General features: G+C 40.7%; 1 protein-coding gene across 1 annotated transcript; it reads right to left on the minus strand.

The window, feature by feature from the left end:
- Nucleotides 1-724: 724 nt before the first annotated feature.
- On the minus strand, nucleotides 725-22557 carry socs5b (suppressor of cytokine signaling 5b). Its single transcript, XM_088609708.1, has 2 exons — nucleotides 22228-22557; nucleotides 725-9111 (listed from the first exon to the last, which is right to left on the minus strand). The coding sequence occupies exon 2, from the start codon at nucleotides 9091-9093 to the stop codon at nucleotides 7411-7413; it is 1683 nt and encodes a 560-aa protein (XP_088465834.1). The 5' UTR covers nucleotides 9094-9111; nucleotides 22228-22557; the 3' UTR covers nucleotides 725-7410.
- Nucleotides 22558-23809: the final 1252 nt, after the last annotated feature.

The following is a 23809-nucleotide window of genomic DNA, read 5'->3' on the forward strand; positions in this document are numbered from 1 at the left end:
GCTATCGTAACACAGCTGCAGTTCTCACCTTCCAGAGCCCCATCTGACATTAATATGCCTGGCAGATCACTACAATAACTAAACTACAAAGCAAATAGATTTACTGTTTAATAACACCTGTACAAACTAGAATCATAGATTCCATTTTAGAATATGAAATATGAAATTTTAGAATATGATTCTGTCTGTATTGCTAATTACAATAAGATAAAATTCATAAAAAGGTAATAGCTAATTTCAACCTATATCCAATTGCAGCAGATACTCATGAATTACGTAGTCCATGATATTTAAAAAGCTCTGGAAAGGAAGCCAGCTCATTCAGCTTTTTAATAACAAAAGGCCAACGCTTTAGTTAGGTTGATCCTTAAGTAACATTCCACTTAATCTAGCAACAATCTAAGCTGAACACAGTGTCATTTGGTTTGTCCTGGATGAAGACTTATTTGAAGGAGCCCTTTAAGTGTTAGGGACAACTGAATGTTATGGTTTGCAGACAAAGAAGAAAAACAGGCAGAATAAACTCAGTACACACTAAGGGTATCACAAATATATTAATGTGTGGATCAAGATGTTCTTGAAAACAAAGACTTTGCTTAGGACATATAATGAAGAGAAACAGAGTACAGGGAAATGGGTATTAGAACTTGCATCTTACTACCACGTCAGATTTAAAAGTGTTGGGTGCTTTTTGTAAATCATGTGGAAATGAAGCCACTAGAGGTTACACAGAATGGTTTTATTTGGAATATTAAGACAACGCAGCGCAAGGCAAAGCACCAAGAGCGACAGCGGTGTTGCACCATACATCTCTGCAGTGAAGATAAATTGTAACGCAAAACTGCATCTACTCAGAACTAGCACATACTGTAGTTGGACACAATACAGAAGAGCATAGAGGGAACAGAAACGTGGATAAGAGCACAATACACCTGCAAAAAGGGAAAACGTTTTTAGTCCTTTTAAACCGGAGGCAGTGTAAAAACAGATTTGAGTGCTAGATCGCTCCACAGAGTATTGAGAAGCCCAGGGCTGCAGATGGAACTTCAGAGCAGGAAGTCTTGTTGCATCACGCAAAGTAAGGCCTTAAAGATGCTCATGCTTGAAAAATGCCCGGTTCGTTAGTCCCATCATTGTTAAATCCTGTTGCCATGGCCATCGTGGCGAATGACACCAGTGAAGGTGCATACATAGCATTTAGTGACCGAAAACTTTAACCGTGGTTATATTACACTCAACTGCATATCAGGGAGCAGGAACAAGAAACCTGAACTATATTCTGCAGTTTCTATTTACATATTGCATCATTAAACCTTACTAATTAAGCACACTTAACAAGTCAAAGAAAACCAACCCTTTACCTGAAATAAATGACAAATATGTTGTCTTCGACTTCTGCTTTCAGACATAATTGGTGTTAAATGCATTCATTCATTCTTTTAATAATAACAATTAATTGCATTTCTATACCATTTTTCATCCTAAAGGATCCCAAAGTGCTTCACATATAAGAGTGGACCCACTTCATTCACCACTGAAGAGCAGTAGCTACCTACCTACGACACAGGGCATTCATTATTATCAACAGTCCCACTACACACCAGATCAGTTCAATAAGTGAGAAACCGCATCATCAATTGCACTGGGGGAAACTTTGGAGAGGCCAGTTTGTGCAAGATCAGAGTGGAATTTATCCAGGACGCCAGCATTATCAACCTTACCCATACAAACTGGAATCTTTAGTGACCAAGTAGTCAGGACCATGGTTTAACATCTCTTACAAAATCTTAAAGAATCATGTTGCTCAGTTCTCTTTTCATGATGCTGTTATTCTTTATCATTCGAATTTTCAATTGGAAATTGATACAAAATAAAGAATAATTGAATTGATTTGAATATTTTGTAGATGGTCTCAAACATGACTAGAGCTACTGTTGTTAAAATTTGCATTCTGAACAGAACAGGTAACTTAATATTTAAGTGGAAATTACTTTGATCTTCCCTCTTGGAGAGCTAAATAACAAACTATAGAACATAAGTGAAAAATCCCTAGGGCAGCCTCTAAAGACAACACTATCCTTTTACTTGGCATTAACAAAAACAAACATTTCTATCTCTTATTTGTGCTCCATGAAATTAGCTGGCATATTTATAGCCAACATATCGTTTCATAACTGTGTCTACAATACAGCCAAATATAAAAAGTACACATTCTCCTTTTTGAGCAGATCATGCACTTTTCCATGTGGACTCAGCTATTTTATGCATTGTCAGACCCTTTGAGACTCTAACAAATTCTAGAGATCATTTTACATCATTTGTGCATACTGAACCCGAATTTCCAGGAATACTGTTACGTTATGCGTTTGGGAACCCATTCTTGCGGGACCCTTAAAGTAATGCCATGAAAAGATGTGAATCATTTCAGGATGAATCTTATTTGTATGCAGTGACTCACAATTAAGCACTGTGAATTCAGTTTCACCAACTGTTTCAGCTTCCTCCATTCTGAAAGAATCACCTAACCGCTTTGAAACTAGCAATGTTCGATCACCCGGACGTAACACAAGAAGAAAATGAGCTGGTCAGAATTACTGTACTCCTTGGCTTTGTCAGTGCACAAATTACTCACACTGGAATGGATGTGCCATAAAAAGTGTCCAAATGACTGGATGCTGTCCACAAGAAATTAATAAAAAGAAAGTGTTTTAAATTTTTTTAGGATTATAATCAGTACTGCAAGTTAAGGAAAACTACTGCAATTTCCATTTTACCTGTGTGTTCAAACTAATGTGATAGAAGCTCTCCTTCTCATTTGTTTTCAAACACTAACAGGATAAGGACTTTTAAACCTGGAGTCTATAAGCAAGATTTCTGCACACAAAAGCTTTCATTTCATACTAATGATAATGATCTTAGACATGGACTACAGCCAAGGCAGCAAAGTTCAAATGTTAATGATCGTGGCTTGCTGCAGTCCAAAATAATTAGTTACATTTTCATTTTTTCTTAGAGTCACCATCTGTTAGCTGACATGGTTATTTTAGCATTCATTTTCTAATAAGCTAAGGTTTCACTGAACCGAATTTTTAATTTAAAATCACCCCACTTAATGTAAAAACTAAAATTATATAGTTGTCAACAGCAGACTGCGTTGTGGGCTCATTATTGCACAAATTCTTAATATAGATTAGTACTTCTGGCTTCATTACCGATGCGCCTTTTATTCTGTAGCGAAACAACAAAAAGAGACCCAAAGCCATCAGAAAATCAACAGGACATAGAGCATGAGAGCAAACAGAAACAGAATAACCCTTCTGTACACCCAAACCAGCACAGTAAATAAAAACTCAGGAAAGGCTTTTTTAGCAAAAGCTAAGTTTAAACAAACTTATATTTAGACTTCCAATTACTACAGCATGGACGTAATCAGACAGGCTCCTGGTCACAATGTTACACTTTCTCTGGTGGCACCTCAGGCAGTTATTAATGAAGGTGTAGCTGCTATACTCCAGAGGCAAGTCTACCATAACCCTGACACAAAGGACAGAAACGGTATTCCAAACCAGCCCATGAACCACAGTTCAACAGCCCATTGGCTGTGAAGCAATGAACCTGAATTTTGGAAAGCCCTGGGGAATACAGAAGGGGGAAACAACATATATTTGTGTACAACTTCACATCCATGCTGGTGAGGATAATATGAAAAGCTTTAAACAACGTAAGCATGTGTAGATACATATAAACACTATAGATTTCATATGCATTATATTCCAGCTGTTTGCAAGAACAAAAAAAACATACATGAATAACTGGCATATTTACAGGGTGACCCAAAGAAGAGAAAAGAAAATATTTCAAGGTGCGATTACATGGGCTAGACTAAGGGTTTGAGAGGAAAACACTAAGGAGCCACAGTTAAAACACTGCATTGCAAACATTAGGGACTTTAGTTTCTTGATTTGTTCACAGTGTTTTATTGAAATGTCCCTTTCTAAACTCTCCTCTGTCTCCCCCTCTTATTGAGTCACCCTGTGAAAAACACAAATGCCCCAAAGCAAGTTTTGTTATAATAGAACTCTTTTCTACAGATTTAACATTTTTGAGAAGCTTTGAATGATTAGTGTCTCTTTACTTAGTAGGCCAACTTTATTGCACAAATAGTAGTGTTGTAAATCAACACTACACTAGCAATTTGCAAAGAGGATGTTGAGTGAAGAATCTAGGGTTTTCACAAAATAGGCACTTCTGGGTAGATGAAAGGACAGTAAGGGTTTAAATAGTGCACAACAGTTCACTCTTCCTCCACACAGGTCTGGATCCTTACCGTTAGTCACCAGTGAAGTCCTTTTCATTTTGAAATGTTAAACCAGAAAAAGAGAACCTCCCACATACTTGCCTGCCAAATCTGTTCATGAAGAACATACAGTATGATAGTCCACAATCTTCTAGAGGCAAGCTTTTAATATGTTTTGCAAAATTTTGAAAACCACAGGCTAAAAGCTTTGGTCACTTCAAAACATGCATATGTAAAATTTGTATTGCTCTCTCTAAAAACAGACTACAGTTAAAATCTTCAATAAACAGAGCATCGTTGGGGTTACTTAAAACCCAGTCCTATTGATTCCTTTAAATTGGAAAAATTTAATTCAGACTAAAAAAAAATGATGTGCAAACAGACCCTAATATCTCATGTTTATTAAATCACCCCAAAAAGCCTTAATGTGTTTGTGGAAAAAGGTGCATGTTACTTGTTTTGGGCATTTGTTTCTGACATTGACCTCTTATGCTTCTATTTCCCAAAAATATCATCCAATATTAAAATAATTTATGTAAATCTATATGTTCCATAAAAAACATAGGGCAACTTCTAAAATACAACCTATCACTTGGAGAAACACTAATCTGCCCTTATCCCGAATTTGTATAAAAATTACATTTTCATGAATTAGTACTTTAAACCGTGAATATTAGCTAGGCCTTCTTATACCAAAAAGAATGGAGTAAATACCTTTTCTGTAACAGGTTATTTAATCATAAAAAGTATCATTGAGATTGAAAACATACAGTACATATTCTTTTCTTTTTACATGGAGTGCCAATTAAATGAAATGTTGATTAGTGTTGGGATAAATTTCTCTGTAAAGAATTTGGAGACCAACTTTATCTGAATTAAAAGATTGGTGTGGAATCCCCTGTTTTACTACTGTCAAAGAAAAACATTTCCTGCATGAGACGCATATGTATTAAAATAAATATCAAATGTTTCTTTAATATTGGCCTTGTTCAAAAATATTTCAGTATTTTTCAATGTGAAATTTGTAAGTATAGCCTATTCAATGCCATTGTCTCATGGCATTACCTACCAAATCATTATGTAATTCTTTTTCAGGTTCTCTGATCACTGAAAAACCCAAGATCAGAACCACATCAACATCCTCAATACTGTAACAAAACATGCACCAAATCCTAAGAGCAAGCACAGTACTTTAATATTCTGGCTTTTTATATGCATCATCTTCATCACTGTTCCCTTAAACAGGTATGTTCAGGGTGCATAAGATAGAATTAATTATATCTCAAAATATGTTCTGCTCAATTTGCAAAAACAAAGTTTATATATACCCAGTAAAGCATTATTTAGCAATTATTCCGCATCAAAGGAAGTAAAATAAAAGCCATTATCAAGGCACATCGTTTGTCATCTTTTTTATGCAAGCTATGACATTATGCTGGATACTGGAGAGGGTTAGTGTTGAACACAAGTTCTATAGAGTCTGGCAAGACAATTCTTACTGTAAGTGTATTGAATGTACTGTATTACAATAAGCAGCGCACTAAGCAACTATGGAGATCTGATTTGTCACATGAGTCTTAACCTAATAAGACAAAAAAACATAAGCTTAGGGCTCACACAATGCATCATTGTGTAATAAAATATGTAAAATACAAAAGGTAATAAGAGAGTTTATGTTCGCGTTGCAAAGCAATAGGTTGACTATTAGGTCACAAGGATTATCTAGGCTAACTTAAAATAAATATCATGTCCAGCATGATGAAAAGAATCTCTGGGGAAAACAAGACCTCAATCTGAAGGTAAGCCATCTTTTTGATATTGAAAAGTGCAAGAAAACTGAATTAAGTGCCCTAAAACAACACTTTTGCCTCTATTCCTTCATTCTGGGATCTAGAACCTGGTGAATCTTGCTGTTCTGGTATTAAGAGCACATCTGTAATCCACTAGGGTGAAAAAATAGAGGATGCATAGAAAAGCATGCCTAAGGGAAACTGTCGTCGGTGCACATACTTTGTCGGCAGCTCATCCTAGCAACGGGTGGTCCCTTATAGATAACATTGCTTGTGCTTTGTGCTGCATCCATACTGTAGCTGCGTGCACCACTGCGAAAACAGTCCTCTTCACAAACTCAAGTCTATGGAGGAACCCAGAGATCTCGCTAAAAAAACTGCACTCCGTGTGCAATAGTGCTAGTTAACATGCGTCAATTTAAATTCATTTAAAAAGTTGGTGTGTACAAATGAGTCTCGCACAGGCACCTGTCACGGTGTAATGTGTTAAACATTGAACCGTGGGCACAAACTGCATTTCCTGGAAGAGACGAAATGTGTGAGGGCTCGGTACATTTATGCCTAGTAAACTTTCTTCAATGAGAGGTGCAGACATACACAGCGAGCACTCACCGGCTGGAATTACACTTTCTCTCCACGATTGCCTCCACCAGACACTTAGTCTGGACGCATACCCACTGAGGAAGGTGCGGAGAATGTGTTTCACATCTGAACTTGAGAGTTTTCAAACAGGGCTAATGCCTTTACAGACAAGTACAGCATTATGTGTATTTTTTACAATAAAGAATAGTGATAAATATATTCCCTAAGCATTTATGTCCTATGAGCCAGCAGATTTGACTGCCCTTTGAGATAAATACTGCATTTTCAATCATACAATACAGAACCCCATAGTTGCTTTAAGAGAAAGGAAAAAAGCACAAGTAAACAGTACAACTTAGTGAAAGTTAGCTTGAGTTCAAGCTTTAGGATGGTGCATGCAGACTTCACTTTGGGGCTTAGGCCTGTATTCCAATACAGGCTTTGCAACGCTTTTGTCACCTAGCAGGAAGCAGCTGAAACAGCAATTGCCAAAACTGAACTGCTACAATTTGTTACTTTTACAATAAAGCTTGACGGGAAAACATGTGCTTGCCAGCGGGCATACTAAATGTGATGTAGGTGATAACTAAAAATAAGAGCTTATAATGTACTTTAGTATTTCGCCAGCGCCACCCCAACCCCCACATTGAAAAAACAGTACGGAAAGGGTTTGGACACTTTTTCGTTTTGTTGTTTGTTGTTGTCGTCGTTTCCAACCCCCAGTCTTTCCTGTTCCGGTTCTTATTTGATCTTAACCGGCTCCCGCTCCAGCCACCTCACCCGAACCTTCTGCTTGTAGTGATATTCCTTCAAGAAGTCCTGCAGCATGGAGGGCAGGGGCAGCAGCCCTATGCCGTCGTAGGTGGTGCAGCGGCATATGGCAGCCCGGCAGATGTGCTGCAGGCTGAAGGGGAAAGTTCTGTTGAGGGGCACGGTGAGCAGAGGCTCGAAGAACATGCAGGAGCTGGGGTCCTTGTAATGCTCCAGCAGGCCAGTGACGGTAGAGGAGTGGAAAACGCAGGGGTCGTGTGCGTCGAAGCTGAAGTTGTGGTTCCACTGCTCGATGCGCGCGTGCAGCGAGCGGTTGTAGCGGCGGAAGCTGACGGAAAAGAGGTAGTCCTCCTGGGCAGAGTCCCTGAGCAGGAAAGTGCCCTCGGGCTTGCCCTCCAGCAAAGCCTCTGCCTCGTAGCGGTCCATCACCCCCCAGTAGCAGGGATTGCTGGTGATCTGCAGGAGGTCTGGCACCAGGCAGTGGATGTAATCGATCTGTGTGTGCACTTTCCAGGGCCCCTGCCGGCTGAAATGGATTTCCCCGGACATGTGCCGCTGCTTGGGCCTGCGCGACTGCAGGCAGAGTGTGGTCGAGTCCTCCTCCGAGTCGCAGTCCACCTGCAGGGGAGCGGCCGCGGCCGCCGGGGCCGCCGTCGCCAGGGCCGCAGCTCCCCCTGTTCCTGACCCCCCGGCGCCCCCTCCTGCTCCGAGCCGGCCGTCCCCGGCGCCCTCGCCCATCCCTGGGGCGAGCTTTGGTCCCAGCTTGTAGAGAGAGTTCACCTGAGCTGTGGCTTCAAAGGTGTGGATCTGGGCGTTGGGCGGCGGGTCAACCCCTTCCTCGATGCTGAGCCGCCGTCTCTCCCGCAGCCGGTCTTCTTCATCCTCCGGGGACAGAAAGGCGGGATCGAACGCATCCAGCATGGCGGTGGAGGACTGGGGGCTGACCGGCGCCGTGTGCTGCTTGATAAGGTGCCACTTCTGAGCCAGGTCCGAGCCCGCCGGGAAGGGGCACTTCTCCAGCATCAGCTCGGACAGGTGGATCTTGCGCTTGGTGGAGAAGAGTGCCTTGGAGGAGCGAGAGTGCGAACGCAGGGGGAAGCACAGGCCCACCGTGTCGTGGAGCCGCTGCCGCAGGGAGTGCGCGCTCAGGCTGCGGCCGGTGGAGGAGTCCATATCGTGAATGGAACTCACGCCATACCGCCGCTCCCGCCTCTGCAGCCCGCCCCGGGCCCGGCCGAAACGCTTGTCCATCTCCAGGGAGCTCTGGGTCTTGGTGGAGCACGAATGCTTCTTTTTGCCCCCCCAGGGGGCATGCCGGGAATACGAGTCTCTCCGGGCCAGCCGGGCACCTCCTGCCGCTCGAGGGTCCTCGCTCTCTTTGTCGATCGTGATCTCCACGATCTGAGGGATGTCAGAGACGCAGTTGTGGCTTCTCCGCGCCGCGGCCTGCAACCCCTCCGAGACGAGGGGCAGGGGGGTGATGCCCCGCGGGGGGCTGGCCGCTCTCGGGGGGGCGGGATCAGAGGGGCTGGGATCTGTGCCACACCTACCCGAGCTCATCTCCATGCTCTCGCTCCGGCTCAAGCCATCCGGAAGGAACAGGTTCTGACATCTGTTCTTCAGGTTGCTCCACATCTTTCCCACCTTCTCCATTGATCAGGATACCAAAACCTGAGTCACAAGAATGAAAAAATACAAAACTCGTTACAACCATGAATAATAACTGGACAAATAAATGACTGGGGAATAGAAGCATCCATAGAAACCTTTCACTTGGAAGTGTTGAGTTATCAAGAACAGCGCTCCCCTGCAGATTACTACAGACTTAACTACAGGTCCGGCTGTGGATAGTTTAATTACACTGATTCAGTGGAACTGAGAGGAGCTAAGACTCTTAAAGCGAGTGCTGGAAGCATTTAGGATCAAGCAATACACATGATTTTACACAAAGAAAGTAAAGTAAAAAAGATGCTAGCTTCCAGGATTAGCCCTGTATACGGCAGACTATTTAGTAGCTCTCAGTACAACAGCCCAAATTCTGCAGCAGGGCGGCACGATACAGTGAAGTGTTGCCAGGCAGACTTACAGGGACACAAGGCCAGGGCTAAAAATGAACTTATGGATCTGCTCCCAGCTGATGTGCTGGTATGTACTGTATTTCTGCGCCAGTTCAGGCCTGACAAGGTGCTTTTCCTGGCTTCAATATTAGGAGCAGGAGGCTACACCAGAGCATTCCACAGGAAGTACTGAAAGACCTGCAACCCTGAACATTTTGGGTATTTTTCTTTTGGTGCACAGAACATACGGTATATGAATGAAACCGTACCACTGAAACATACCCAATCCTCCTCAAACACATATCAGCAATGTGGACTATCAGCATGATCGGATGCAGAGATCTTTAATGTTAAAGCTAATCTGTTGCTTTTTAAATCTCATTTAAGAAAAAAAATCACAAGCCTTTTTACTGTTTTAAGAACTTAAACAGAATACCTCCCCTGCCACACTTACACCATGCAAATCCCTTTAAATTGACTACATGTTAGTGGAGTAATAAATCTAACCTAAGGCATATACTGTAAATGGGTCCTGAACCAATAACTGTTTGGCAATTATTCCAACCAACACACATTAAGGCACACCTAGCACAATTTATCAGCTGCCTGCTTGACAGGTCCACGGCCTGAATGTTTAAGCCATGAAAGCCCCCTTTACTAAAAGGTGCTTGGAAAATTTCAAATCAAACTTTTAGCACTCGCAAAGGATTCCAGTACAGCTACTGTTCGTTACGGCTGTGCTGGATCACTTTATGGTAGACGACAAGATTGGACTTGTAAGGAACATAAGATTGGACAAACAAGAGTGTACGAAAATTACATGGTGCAATGAAAGGCCTTAAAATAATGAAAGAGGACTTCAAAACACTCAGCCTTGCACCATGCGCCACAAATCTCACCCCTTTCCGTGACACCGCAGAACAAGTCACCCGCCAAGTAACAAAGAGACTGAGAAAACAGCTGAAGTAACACCATGTTGAAATCTCGCACTGCCTTTCAGCTTTGACCCAAGTCATTCTTCACCATTGTTTACCTGTACACTGGGGGTCCACCTGAACACACCTGGAACAGGGGGCAGCTGTGTGCAATTCCAATGTAACTCGGACAGAAAGAGCCAGTGCAAAGGACAGGAAGTAAACACACTAAGAGGGCCAGGTGTGTGGTTATCTACACAGGCTTTCAGGAGGCGGTTTTCAAATATATGCCTATACATGAAGAATGAATTTAACAAGTAATGGAGTTCTCACAATAACAACACTGCATTTCCTTAGGATAGCCCTGTTTTGAAAGCACAATGCCTGCCTGTTCAAGTCCACTGCCTGAAATCTAAACAGCGTACCTGCAAAAACAAAACAGACTAGCTAAAGGTATAGTTTACTAGAAAAGGTGAACCTTACTTTTATACTTCTTTTCACTCTCCACAGTTACAGTTATACATAACTTCAGTATCAGATGTTCACTTTTCTCCCTAGGTATTACATGAGCTGAGTTCCGAGCATAAAGGATTTTGTACGTGACAGATAATCTCTTCTTTTCTGTGGAATAATACAGCAAGGAATAAAGTTCCTATTTTCTGAAGCATATGCAATTAATTATCTGTTTCAGATAATGTGACCCAATTTTGTTCTATTCTATGAAAGAAAAATCACCCAATGCTGGAAAAAAATGTCTGAAAACTGGAACTCCTGGTCACAGGCCAATTCAACACAACTCACAGTGAAAAAATACTGACAATCAGTTTTAAAGACAACAGTATGGGATAAGAACATAAGAAAAGATGACAAAGCAGCACCTGGTGTGTCTAACTCTTAGGAGATTAGATAGATCAATTATCCACAAAGCAAGACAACAGCTTCCAGCTATTACAGCAGTGCAGTTACAGCACAAACACCTACAGTAATCGCTCCCCTTACATCAAGGACAATGAACAGAATAAGTAAAACCTGTGTGGGGATAAAATAATGAAGTTTGTGGAATAGAGTTTTATTCTACAAAACATACTTAATACACACACATAAATAATGAGCACAAAATGAAGCATAGTGCCTAAAAAGATAAATTCCTGGAGAATTTAAAAGGCAGCCTGAGAACACTGAGCTATGTAGGGAGCAAGGCAGTCTAGTTCTCGAGGTGCAAGATTTAGAGCACACAGGTTTTTATTGTGATTTTGGGTAAACTAGATAATCCCTGTGTGACTACTGTGTCACGCAATCACATTACATTTAACAGCCTATACACATGTGTCCGCATATCTGCAGCAGTAGATAAGTGAACAGGGCACTGTCAGCTCAAAATACTCCAATTACTGTAGCACTCAAACTCCTTGTAACATAGATAGGCAACCTGACTTGTAATTTAGGTATGTATTGACTCCTATAGAGAGAGAATAATTAATGTCATCTTACAATAAAAAAATATTAACAGACAACAACAATTATTCTTCTCTTTGTGAAGAATAGCAAATCTGAACAGGCCTTCTTTCTGAAGTGTCAACAAGCAATTCTGATCCATTGGCACGGGCAACAGGGGTTTTGTTATTCAGATAACCTTCAGAAACATTCAAAACTCTGCTGTGTGTGAGGGTAGAAACAAAGAGTAGAAAAAAAGAAACGTAAGAGATTCTTCCTTCAAGAAACGTAAGAGCTGGGATATTCCATCTTTCTTAACTGGTATCCCAAAAATCCAGCGCTTAATCAACATGGCAGCATACAGTGACAAAAACCAGTTCTCAGAATGGGAGTTCTGTTATGAATATGTAAAGAAACTTCCATAGTACTGGAAGTCTGCAACCTACAGAAAAGTTATTCTGACACTTAAGTGTCAAAGGCAGCAGGAGGACCTGCAAGGAGATCTATCGCAATATCCAACACTCCAGGATGAACTTGCACACTACTGAGAACTTAAAGTATCAGTTCGGTGAGATATTTATTCTGTTTCACCTGACACCCGATTTGGAGCAGGGCTCAAACTGTAGCCTCTCCAAGCAATTCAGTGGCAATGTTTCAGGTCTGATAACAAGATGGCAGCATAAAGGAACTGCAACGGAATGGAAAAGTCACATGCCGAGAAGATCTAACTAAGAGAAACACAAAACTTGACTGCACACTTGCAGAATGCAACCAAAAATAGAGAATATTATCTTATTCAATACTTCCATGAAAATTGATTTAAATGGGTTACAATAGCTTAGTTTTTTTTTTACATATTTGCAGATGGATCTGCTGAAGTGGACCTTGGTAAAGTACTGTACCTTGCTCAAGGGCACAACAGCAGTGTCTCACCAGAGAGCCAGGTCAGGTCCAATCAGGTATCAGAGCCCCAGTCACTACTCTACACTGTCCTATGAAATTCCACAGTTTAAGCATAATTTACATCCTATTAATCAGGTGAGTCTTCATATAACCATGTACAAGAGTTCAGAACCATGCGTAAGTGTTACATGAAAAGAAAACTGGGTAATGCTTCAGAAAAAACACAAACGTACCAATTTGTCACAGAGCAAAGTTCCCATAATTAAACAGTTTCAAATACTAAAGGATCAGAGCAGATTAAGCCAACAACACAGGTCTCCAAAATCACAATGATCCGTGACTACATACTTCTTGTACATAGCTGACATAGATTGACAAGGGAATCAAACCACCAGATGATATCGTATGGACCCTGCCGTTCATTTGATCTAAAGAACTCCTGTAGGCTGAAACTTCAGCCAGGATTACAATGGGCTATTAGCTCTTGCCTGCTTTCCTCACTGAACTGCCAAGTGAGGCTTTATTGCAAACCGTCTTCAGCCCTTTCCCTCCAAGATGGCATCACTGCTACAGCTCATTTCTATAACCTAAATAGAAATCCATTAAAATACAATTACCGGAGTTTAAAAGGACTCTTCTAAATAAGAAAAGGCCTAATAATCTCCTTTACCCTGATGGAAAACTAGGCAAGATGTCCCATGAAACCTGACACTACATATGGTACAACAGTCACAGGAGGTAAGCTGTTTTTTTACATACAATCTAAAAACATTTTTCTGAAGGTTTACGGGAAAGATTCCTAAACCCAGTTCCTGAAGTCCACAGCCAAGCAAGTTTTCATTCCCGCTCAAGTCTCATTGATGTTCCTCAATTAATTACTGGCTTAACTGGATCAGTTTAAGAGCTCTTCCCAGCTCTATATGGGTATAGCTGATTTAAAGAGTATAACGCATGCATGACTGTGGCTCTCCAGGACTGGGTTTGGGACCCCTGGTCAAAGTCAATCTGACTCCACTGTACTCAGACAACAGAAAAAAAAAGGAAGAGCCAGAGGAAAGGATTTTCCATGCGAAAAGCTCACAGCAGCATGTGCCTGGTCTGGCCCAAGATTCTGCTTCAATCTTACCGATTCAAACAGGACGTAAATGGCCTCTGTTTCGACACATCAGGAAGCAGCGAAGCAAGCCTTTACCAGAACAAACCACATTCCAGACTCAGGCTTTGCTGGGTGACCTTTAGCAACCAAAGGAAGCAGAGGCACAGCCCACGCTTGGAGAACAGCGTCTGTGAGCTAGGTCTCCAAGTGGCAGCATCCCCTCTCGGGCTCCTTAGATACAGGAGCTATCCAATGAACAGCAGCAATTCAGACTTGGAGTGTACAGGGAATCCTGCCAGAGCTTCCCCATGGGCCACATACACAAACAAGGGGCACTGTCAAGAAGAACCCAGTGCGTTCCCTTGTGTTCAATTTATCAGCACAGTGCGACACGCAGGAACCCCAATGGCAAGCACGGCCCCAATGCATAGGAGTATATTACCATACCATGTGTAAATCAAATAAAAAAAAACCCCAACAAATGTTACAAATAAAAATGGAAATTCTTAAAATTCCATCAGGCATTTCAAGGGGCAGATTAAGTTGGACTCCTAAAGGATTCTGGCAATTCTGCACAAATCTAAAAACAACTCTGCCAGTTTGCCTTTAGACCCCTCACTCTCTACCCACGGCCTCCTGAGACACATATTGTGCTAACCCCTGGATTTAACAAATCCTTTTCGATACTCCCTACCCCTGTGCATTACGCTATCAACACTGAAAACAAAATCTATTGTTCTTTGGGCCTGAGGGCTATAATTACTCTCTCCAGGGGTGGCTTGCTTCCTAGCAGTTGAGGAAGTGGCCTCGCACGATCCTGGCATTTCCCCCAGCTGAGGCCCTGCACTGTGGAAGTTCGAGAGCCAGGGAAAGTGCTGCCAGCCCCTCGCTCCCTGCCTTGCTCCCTAGACAGCAGCATCCGTTTGACTCATTGTTCCTCTTACTGGACAGCGCGATAACGGAGCGAATAGAAATCCCAAGACGGACCGAGAATGGAAAGAAGTGGCAAAAAAGCAAACGTTCAGGCGGGTGACGGCTTTAAAAAAATGGATTCCTCAGAAAACCTTCCAACTGAGCTGCACAGTTGGCTAAGTTGAAATACTAAACTACTTTAGACTTGAAACGCTCATTTCTTTAACCCATTAATGGGAAAACATAAAAAGCCGCATACTGTACATATGTGTGGCTGAACCCAGACTCTTCAGAATTTGTGACTCAAAAGTTGTGCACCCCTATTTTCTTCAAAAGCAGCCCAAGTTTGATCTGACAGCTGAAAGGTGTGCAGGAGTTCTGCTAAGCCTAGTTTCCACAATGTAGGGAACTAGACAGGAACAGTAAGAGAAGGTGTGCTCTCTGCCTTTTCACGTTCCCTTGCCTTTTGACCCTGGTTTCAAAGTACTCTGAGGTGTCAGAGAGGTCACAAAAACACAAAAGAATAAAAAAAGGATGGCTCTTATTGAAAGGTGACACACTTGCTACTGGCATACTGAAACTCCCAAATACACTAAAATCATGTACTTTTCTGACCAGAATATTCAGTATTTTTATCAGTGTGAAATTATTTCCTCTGAGCTTTGTAGAAGACAGAAGTATTTAGTATGCCCAGTAATTCAACTGACTAATGTCCCTGTGGCTTCTGTAAACAACATCTTGAGAGCATCACTCCACTCTACCTTAGTTTTAGTAACATGGCTTTGGTAGTCTGAGTCAAACTCCCTTGTGTTTGTGTTTAAGGCAATTTAACTTCTCAAAAAACATTCAACAAAGTAAGAATTTGCTGTGGGCAGAAGCATATTACTAAACCAGCAAGGGAAAAAACTTAACTGTTCATATCACTCAGAACAAAATTGAATACACTTAGAAACCCTGCTCTTTCCTTTAGATACAAGTGCAAATGACAACCATTCACTTTTCTGTCACTGTCTCACTAGAGATTGTAAGCACATTAGTCCAATCTTTGGAAACGGCAATAGCACAATTAAAGAGTACCATCTGCTAATTAAGTGCAGAAACAACTCATCTGCTGCCGCAGTTCACCTGGGCAGCAATAACTCCAAGTCTAACCCAAGGCATTTCCTCACAGCTTGGGCACTGATCTGTTCTACTCAGTAAAAAAAAATACATTTGAAGATACAGACACACAGCAGTAAGGTTACGTATTTAAGATACCTGAACTTCACATTGCAACTACAATTCAGAGTGATATACAGAAAGTCTCTCTCCTATCAGATCATTTCAAGCCTCCATTGATCTGAAAGTACAAAAACATCAGAGAAAAAGAACATGGGACTAGGACTGTCATCCTTGCTGTTGCTTTGCTTGACAGTTGATGGTCTAATCCAACACTGATCCAGCCTTTGCAGGTCTTTTGTTAATGTCAAGGGAACTGACTACTGTGCTGCACATTTAAAAGCTTTGACAGTATTCCCTCTGCTATCCACACATTACCTAATCTAAAGCTTACACCAAAACCAAATAAAAAAAAAATAGAACTACAATCCTGTTTCAGGATCCAGCAATAGTGCTTGAGAGAAATTCCTGGGTTTCAAAAAATTAAGAGTAACTCCAAAGTAAAAAAGGTTTACGACTGTGGCCTTAACAGATGCTTGATTTACAGTACAGCTGTTGGTTTTAAAAGTCCATGGTGTTCATACAGTACATACTGTGCAAACCAATGCATGAGCCCTTGAAGAGGACAAAATGCTGATACAAGACTAAGCCAACAATGCACCTGTCAGTGGATAATGGGAGTTTTCTGGCCAACAAAAGGTATGGAAAAAGCATTTTTGTTTCTGCTGTGGTTCTGCGATGCTGATCCACTTGCAGTAACCCAGTGGTTTCAGTTTACGAAAGATGTGTTTATACTGTATCTTAGCATCAGGATGAAAATCTTGGGAGGAGATTTTTCCATGAGGGTTGCCTAATTCCATGCATTTTTAGGTGTTGGCTGTCATGCCTAAGTTTTTGTTTTCTTTTGCCACTACTTGAGCTGCAAATTTGGTCTTACCAAAGCACAAAACCAACAGACCTACTATGAACAAAAGTGAAGAACAATTAGTATTGCAATTCCTGATGAACAGGAATGTTGGGTTAGGGAGAAGCTTGATTTAAAGAAATTTCCCAATTGCCTTCTTAATAACCATAAGACACTACAGAAAGAAATCTGCTCATCGCTGTTTCCCATTAAGCTCTTTTACAATAAACTAACATAAACCAGAGAATTACCTCACACAGACAGAAGAACAGGCATCATCCAGGAAAGATTTGGTAAAGGTCAAGGAATGGTCTACTAAACAAAACTGAATTTTGCATGCTAAAAAATACAGTGAAGTAAATAATTAAACAAAAAACAAACCCAGAAGAACAATAAAGAGATCTGTAATTGTCACTGAAAACCATGGTCAGGCAAACTTACAGATCTATCAATATAACCACAGCATGTTCCTCTTGTAGGAAGGATATACTGTAATGCAGAACTTCAGAACAGCAGTGTAGCCTTATTAATTTTGTTCCTCTTGGTCTTGCTTCTCACTAATCACTTACAGATCCATCAGAATATGATGAACTGCAGCACAGTCCAAGAAGCTAGGAGTCCTTCAGGACAAGCTTGCGCATCACAGTCCTCTGACTTTATCAGACCACCAGATCCCACCTGAACTACCCTTGGGTTCAAGACCTGTCTGGGCTGAAAAGACTGTATAGCCTCAGAGTAGCCATGTGAAGTCCCCCTCCCCTTCTTTGAGTTCTGCCTTGTCCTCTTTGGTGTTTCTCATTCTGGCCAGGATCAGATAAAGCCGCCATGTGGCACACAAGCCTTACCTGTGAGGGTCAGTGCACATGCTTGTTTTGGACAGCCATTATTTCTCATTATTTCCACATTCATGCTTTGCCATCAACGCCTCTCCAGCTTTTAAGGCACATAAACAATCTTCCAAGGAGTGTAATAAAAATACAAAGAGGCACAAAAGCAAAAAAGCCCTGGTTGGGTGTAGAAAGGCCCCAAAACATCACCTGAGCCTCCTTACTTGAGTCACACAGCCAATTGTGCTGATTACTAGTTTGCAGTTTACACCAACAAACTCCTGCACTCAGGACCCATCTCACACAGCCAGCTCTTCCATTAGACCATTGCTTTTCACACTGGTTGATAGCCTGATTGGTATTCAGCACTTGGTACCACAGAGATTCCACCTTAAAGGAATCAAATGCCCTGTGCATACTGTAACTATGTGCCTTACACTTTTCTCTGATAATTCAGTGACCATAGTACGTGGTGCTGTATGCAGTTTCTAAATTACGTAATGCCTACACTTCCTTTACTTTGTGCAGCTCAGGCGGAAACTGTGCAGAATACATTTTTATCAAATATCTCTTTGCACATTTTTCCTTGTGTGGACAGTGCAGCAAAATTAGGTTGAAGTAGAAGAAAAATGTCATCTCACAAGGAGGAAACCTAAAGTTTTAAATCAATTTTAAATATCTTTACAGAGTTTATTTGTAGGGGAGTGGAAGGTCTATTATTAATTTCCACAGCAGTAAAAATTGTGGCTCTTAAAAAGTTTAATAGGATTTAGAATTGGTATTAACCCACTATGTTCATCGTACATTGATCATATATTAATAGCTGTAATCTGAAACAAATATAACGAAGTTGAGGAGAGACCGCATAAAGTTCTGCATTCTGACTTATTTTGAAATAAAAGACCTCATCACCTCATCACTTGTGTCCAATCAACAGTTTCACTAATGAGGTGACAACAAACAACAATCAAAGGCCCTCAAGTATAACACAATCAGTCATGAATGATCAAATGGTCATTCTGATTAGTCAAAATGGCACCAAAAAAATTTAATCAATGTCCAAACTCTGTGTGCATTTTAAAAAAACAACATACAACCATAATAAGCAAAGTGCTAGGTTTCTTCTGATGCTGAGTATAAAAAAGCACGATTAGCATTCAAAGAAAGTTAGGAGAAAACTTGGGTTAAAGGCTGTTCAGTGAGATTCCCGGGACACCCAGAACCCTGATATATCTTCCTGAGAGAGACAATAAAACATTTCTACAATCCAGAAAAATATTCACTATAAGTTCCTACTCAAAATTACTCGCTTTTAATTTGTGGCAGCACAACACTGTGACCAACTTAAAATATGCAAATTCACCATTTTAATTCTAGCCTTAAGCATTCTAATTATTTAAAAGAAGAGATGGAACTACCGCAGTGCGTCATGTCATGGGCATATGTGCCCCTGGGAATTGAAGCTGCCCTCCTTTCCAATTATAATAACTATCTGGGGGTTGAAATACCCTTTACAATCCTACAATACATATGTTTCAGAGATAGCAGTCTATATATGAAACACCACACTAATCTATTGAAGAAAAAAAATGTTCATGCCCGTGAAACAACTGCAAATAAATTGTAAGTCTAACTGCTTTTAAAGAGCTGTGGTTGTAGCCAATGACTTTTCACAGTTAAGATAAACAGGAGATTGAGCAAGAAATCTTCTTTGTGAAGTCTTCACCCCTTCCCCCCAAAAACATATTCCAAGACTTTGTGAGGTTTAACTTTTTTTGGTTAAGGAAATGTAATTCAAACTCCATTGAATCCTTTGAAGATTGAGACGGAGTATACGATTTCTAACTCTCTTTCCAACTATAACATTAGACTCTAATAATAATAATAAAATAATAATACAAATAAAAATCCCAGTTGAGTTATCAAATATCTCCAGTATTCTCCCATTCATCCATTTTCAATAACCACTTAGTCCAACACAGGGATGCAGTGAGTAGGAGTCTAATCCAGCAGACAATGGCCACAAGGCAGACACACACGTAATTATGCACTTACACACATTACAAGGAGACCTTAGAGATGCAAATCAACCTAGACAGCATGTTTTTGGGACTATGGGAGGTCACCCAGCAAAACACCCACCTCGCAAAACCTATTGTGCAAACTTGAAACAGAAGGCACCCCTAGACGAGAATCGAACCCAGTACCCAAAGTTGTTCCAGTGAGGGAACAACACTTAACATCCATCCTGTAGTCTGGACAGGTCAGTGTGGAAAAGCACAGCTAGTACTCAGTACGACAGCTAACCTTGACTCCGATGTGACCTCAGAAATGACGGAATTCTGTAGGACAAAATCTCAGGGAATTATAATGCCAACTTTATTGTCCTAAACATTAAAAACGACACATTATGAGTGGTTATAGTCACGGCACTTCAAAACATTAGTGATGTGCCGGACTTTACAGCAGCTTTGTGATTCCACAGAAATTACTGACAGAAAGTGAGTTTGCAAAATGAACACAGAAAACATATTTAAGATTAAGGACGTTTTTAAATCTTTATATTTTCAATTGTAACTGACAATGGTTTAACAAGAAGTCCCAAAAATAACATTATACTGGTCAACTAGATGCCTGACGTTAAAAAAATACTTTAAAAAAAGATCGACAAAAAAATAAGGAAGTGCCTTTTAATACAATTCTCATTATGCACTGTTACAACTTGATTAAAAGGCACCGAAGGAACAGACTGTGCATTGCAAAACAGAATGGGTTGCTATAATTATGCTGATTTTGTCCAAGAGAAACCTCTTTACCTCTAGCCAAAACTGTGGCCATGGAAGAGTTTTACTGTGAATATAGATGGAATAATACAATTGAAAATTCTTATTGCATTCATTTTCATTTATGACCTATCCATAACCTTACAATTCTGACACACTTATTATGTTATCTTTTGGTGCAAATAATTTGTACTTCAAATAGTTAATTTATTGTTTTTCTACTCTATTTTGACCCAAAAAGAGTGTACAGGTGGCATCTCTAATGCACTGGATATTTAACACAAACGTACACAAAGATGGTTGATTTCTAATGCTATTAAAATGTTCATAAACTTAACTCAAATCTTACAGCTTCAGAGGAATCGAACCCCTGTAATCTGAAAAACAAACTGGTGATCTTCTTGACACTTGAAAGATGCCTTTACCTTTTAACTTGCTATGGCCTTATTTCTAGCCAGACAACTCTCAGTCACTAAAGTCCCTCTTTACAAATCCCATTTGGTAGCAATTACAGAAGTGTACTGCAACATCAGAATTACAGAATATCTTTACAATTAAATTAACCGAATCCAATTTCATATAGTGAATGAAACCTCCGGTAACACATATCCCCACTATCTGAAGGTCTCTGAAGTTGTTACTACTCACTGCAAAGGGAGGCTAGAAACTAAAATAATTTTTTGCTCAGTCCAGATAACAGTAGATTAACTATGGTGGCTCACTTTTGGTAATTATGCAAGAATGGCTGGGAGCCACAGAGATCCAATTCTCGATTTAAAGTTGCTGCTACTTTAGCAGATCCTGGTGGAACTTCCAATGTTAATACTATGAGAAGGCTTTAACCACATTTAGAACTCAATTACCTCATAAGGGAGATGCTAAAAGAAGAAAAGAAGACATCAGCTGCCATCTGTCACACCTCAAGACTATTACAATGCGTTCCCAGAACAGTAGTGCAACAGTCACCCTGCATACTGAACATTTGTGCTCCTTGACATTCAGAAATTAAAGCCTGTATTTCTTAAATAGCGTAACAGAGTCGACGTCACACATGTATGCCGGCCTGTAATCTTAACAAGTTTACACTTGATTATCCGAGAGTATTTTTTACTTGTAAAAGCAAAATTAAACAACCCTGTTTAATACCATCTTATCTGGGGGAGATGGAGGTCAGGTTTTTATTCTCGTTTATTACAAGTATCATGAACAAGTTATGCCATGTGCAGTACAGATAATCAGAAGCTAGTGAATACCACTGAACATGGATGGAATTCACGAATTTGTACTTAATCGTCATAAATACCAGCTGATGAAATTTAACACAGCTATGCGCTACTGTGTGTCAGTGATCGTCTGTGAAAAGCAGATACCAACAGATGAAGCTTACCTAATCTTTTGAAAAGAAACTTCGTATTTGCCATTAGAATCTACGTTTGTAGCTTGTACAGTATAGTCTGCAGAAACAATCAGTAATCACAGACAGGGGCTGCCAACATCATACCCAAATGGCAAATTAAAATTAGCGGCCTATTTTTTTTTTATTCGAGTACGAAATCTATGAGGAGTCTCTTTGCCAATCACATTCTGCAGCGCAGGAATCTCTTAACACGCTTTCGGGCAAAAAAAAACCTTGAATGCATACAGAAATTACAATTGTAGTTATTGTAATATATGCCGTCGATGTATTCATTTATACCCCCTTAACCAGCCTTTTATTACGAGGAATGAGAAGTGTCAACTACACCCCCAACTCAACACTTCCAAAAGCTTTCAAAATAGGGATTTTTTCTTCAACCTACCTTTTTTCAGCTGCTCTCTTTTGTCTGCAAAAAACAGCAAGCAAAAGAACCAGAGCTCATATCCCTCTGGCGGTGCGGTTCAGAGGGTAACACGCGGTGGGACCAGCTATCACATCGCATTCCTCTAGCTCCATAAACGTGTGAATATAAAAATAAAAAATATGGGGGGAAAAAAAATCTTTCTGCCGTACCCCCCCTCCCTCCTCCCCTTCTCGGTAACCGCTTCCCTTTCTCCCTCTTGCCTCTTCCTGACAGCCAGTATGATGGTCGCCAAGAGCAGCAGAGAAAATAATTGAGGGGGGCTGCCAGCCGAGGCGCAGGCGGGGATTGAATGGCAACGCGAAGCTCCAATGCAGTTCGGGGCCGGGGCCTCCGCTTCCGATGAGGGGGACGGATAGGGAAGGACCGCAGCCTGCGTCACCCCATAACGAGCACGGCAGGGAACCAATTGCCGGACGGAGCGGCCTGTTGGCAGCCACTTGGAAACGTGGAAAAGCGAAAATGGGGGAGTTAAAAAGTGCCGTGTAACGTGAAGATTACAAAAAAAAAAATTGGTGGATGAGACAGCGAGTCTATAGGGAAGACAGAGTATCACTGTGCTGTAATATGCTGCTCATGGCTGGGCGGCTCTTTGTGTTGCTGTGTTCACTTAGTACAGCTATGGTTACTTCTTACACACGCAGGAAACAATGTAGCAGTAACAGCATGTTTGTTTGGTAATATTGTTGCTAAATGGAATATATGATAGTTCTGACTTGCGAAGCGCGTATCATTAAAGCGACTTGGAAGCTGTCTAGTTTCACAGTGAACAATCTGGGAAGAATTTTACAGAGATGCCCAATGTGACCTAAAGAGCATTGCGATGGTGTACAGAACATAGTATCGACTTGTAATGACCTCCTCTGCTTTTGGAGCATTAGGTTGTCTTTGTTGTAAGAAGAGTAAAGCACCATATTAGTAAAGTAGGTGTTATAATTGATTACAAGAAAAGTAGCATAATATTATTTATTGGCACATTTGCACTTTCATCTCAACTTGCAATTTAAAGACGAGGGGTAGTAATGCACTGATGCCGAGTCCTTTCAGTTGCAAAGAAACAAGTAAAGCGTTACTTGTTAATTCCATGCTGAAAAGTATAAAAAAAAACCTTATAACTTATAGCCTTTGTCAGGTGTCCAATCCAGCAACTGAGTAATTTGTAGTTATCATTCTATATAAAATAGGTATACATAGGTAATGATTATATTTTCTCACGTACTGTACATGTAAGTGGTATTTTAAATTTGGATTTAAGGATCATTGATTCAGAAAGACTGCAAAAGCTGTACTGCTCTTAGGCATGGTGTACAAGCTAAGAGTACAGAATTAATTATATTTTTGCAAACAGCTCGATTACTCATGGCAATGTGACTGAAACTCATGACTCCGTCCAGAAATATGTGCTCATTTGGCCGCCTCCTAGTTTTGTAATTATAGGTGCACCTGCTATTTGGCAAACCTCAATTATGAGATGGGATAATTCTAATAATATTAATTTGGATTCTTAGAATAGTTTTCTGTATGCTAAATATACTTTATTGTT

This window comes from Lepisosteus platostomus, chromosome 17 (assembly GCF_059453375.1).
Source record: "Lepisosteus platostomus isolate fLepPlt1 chromosome 17, fLepPlt1.hap1, whole genome shotgun sequence".
Classification (NCBI taxonomy): domain Eukaryota; kingdom Metazoa; phylum Chordata; class Actinopteri; order Semionotiformes; family Lepisosteidae; genus Lepisosteus; species Lepisosteus platostomus.

Bases quoted from the DNA above. Each gene is read 5' to 3' on its own strand.
- socs5b (XM_088609708.1), bottom strand. From the start codon at position 9,093: ATGGAGAAGGTGGGAAAGATGTGGAGCAACCTGAAGAACAGATGTCAG.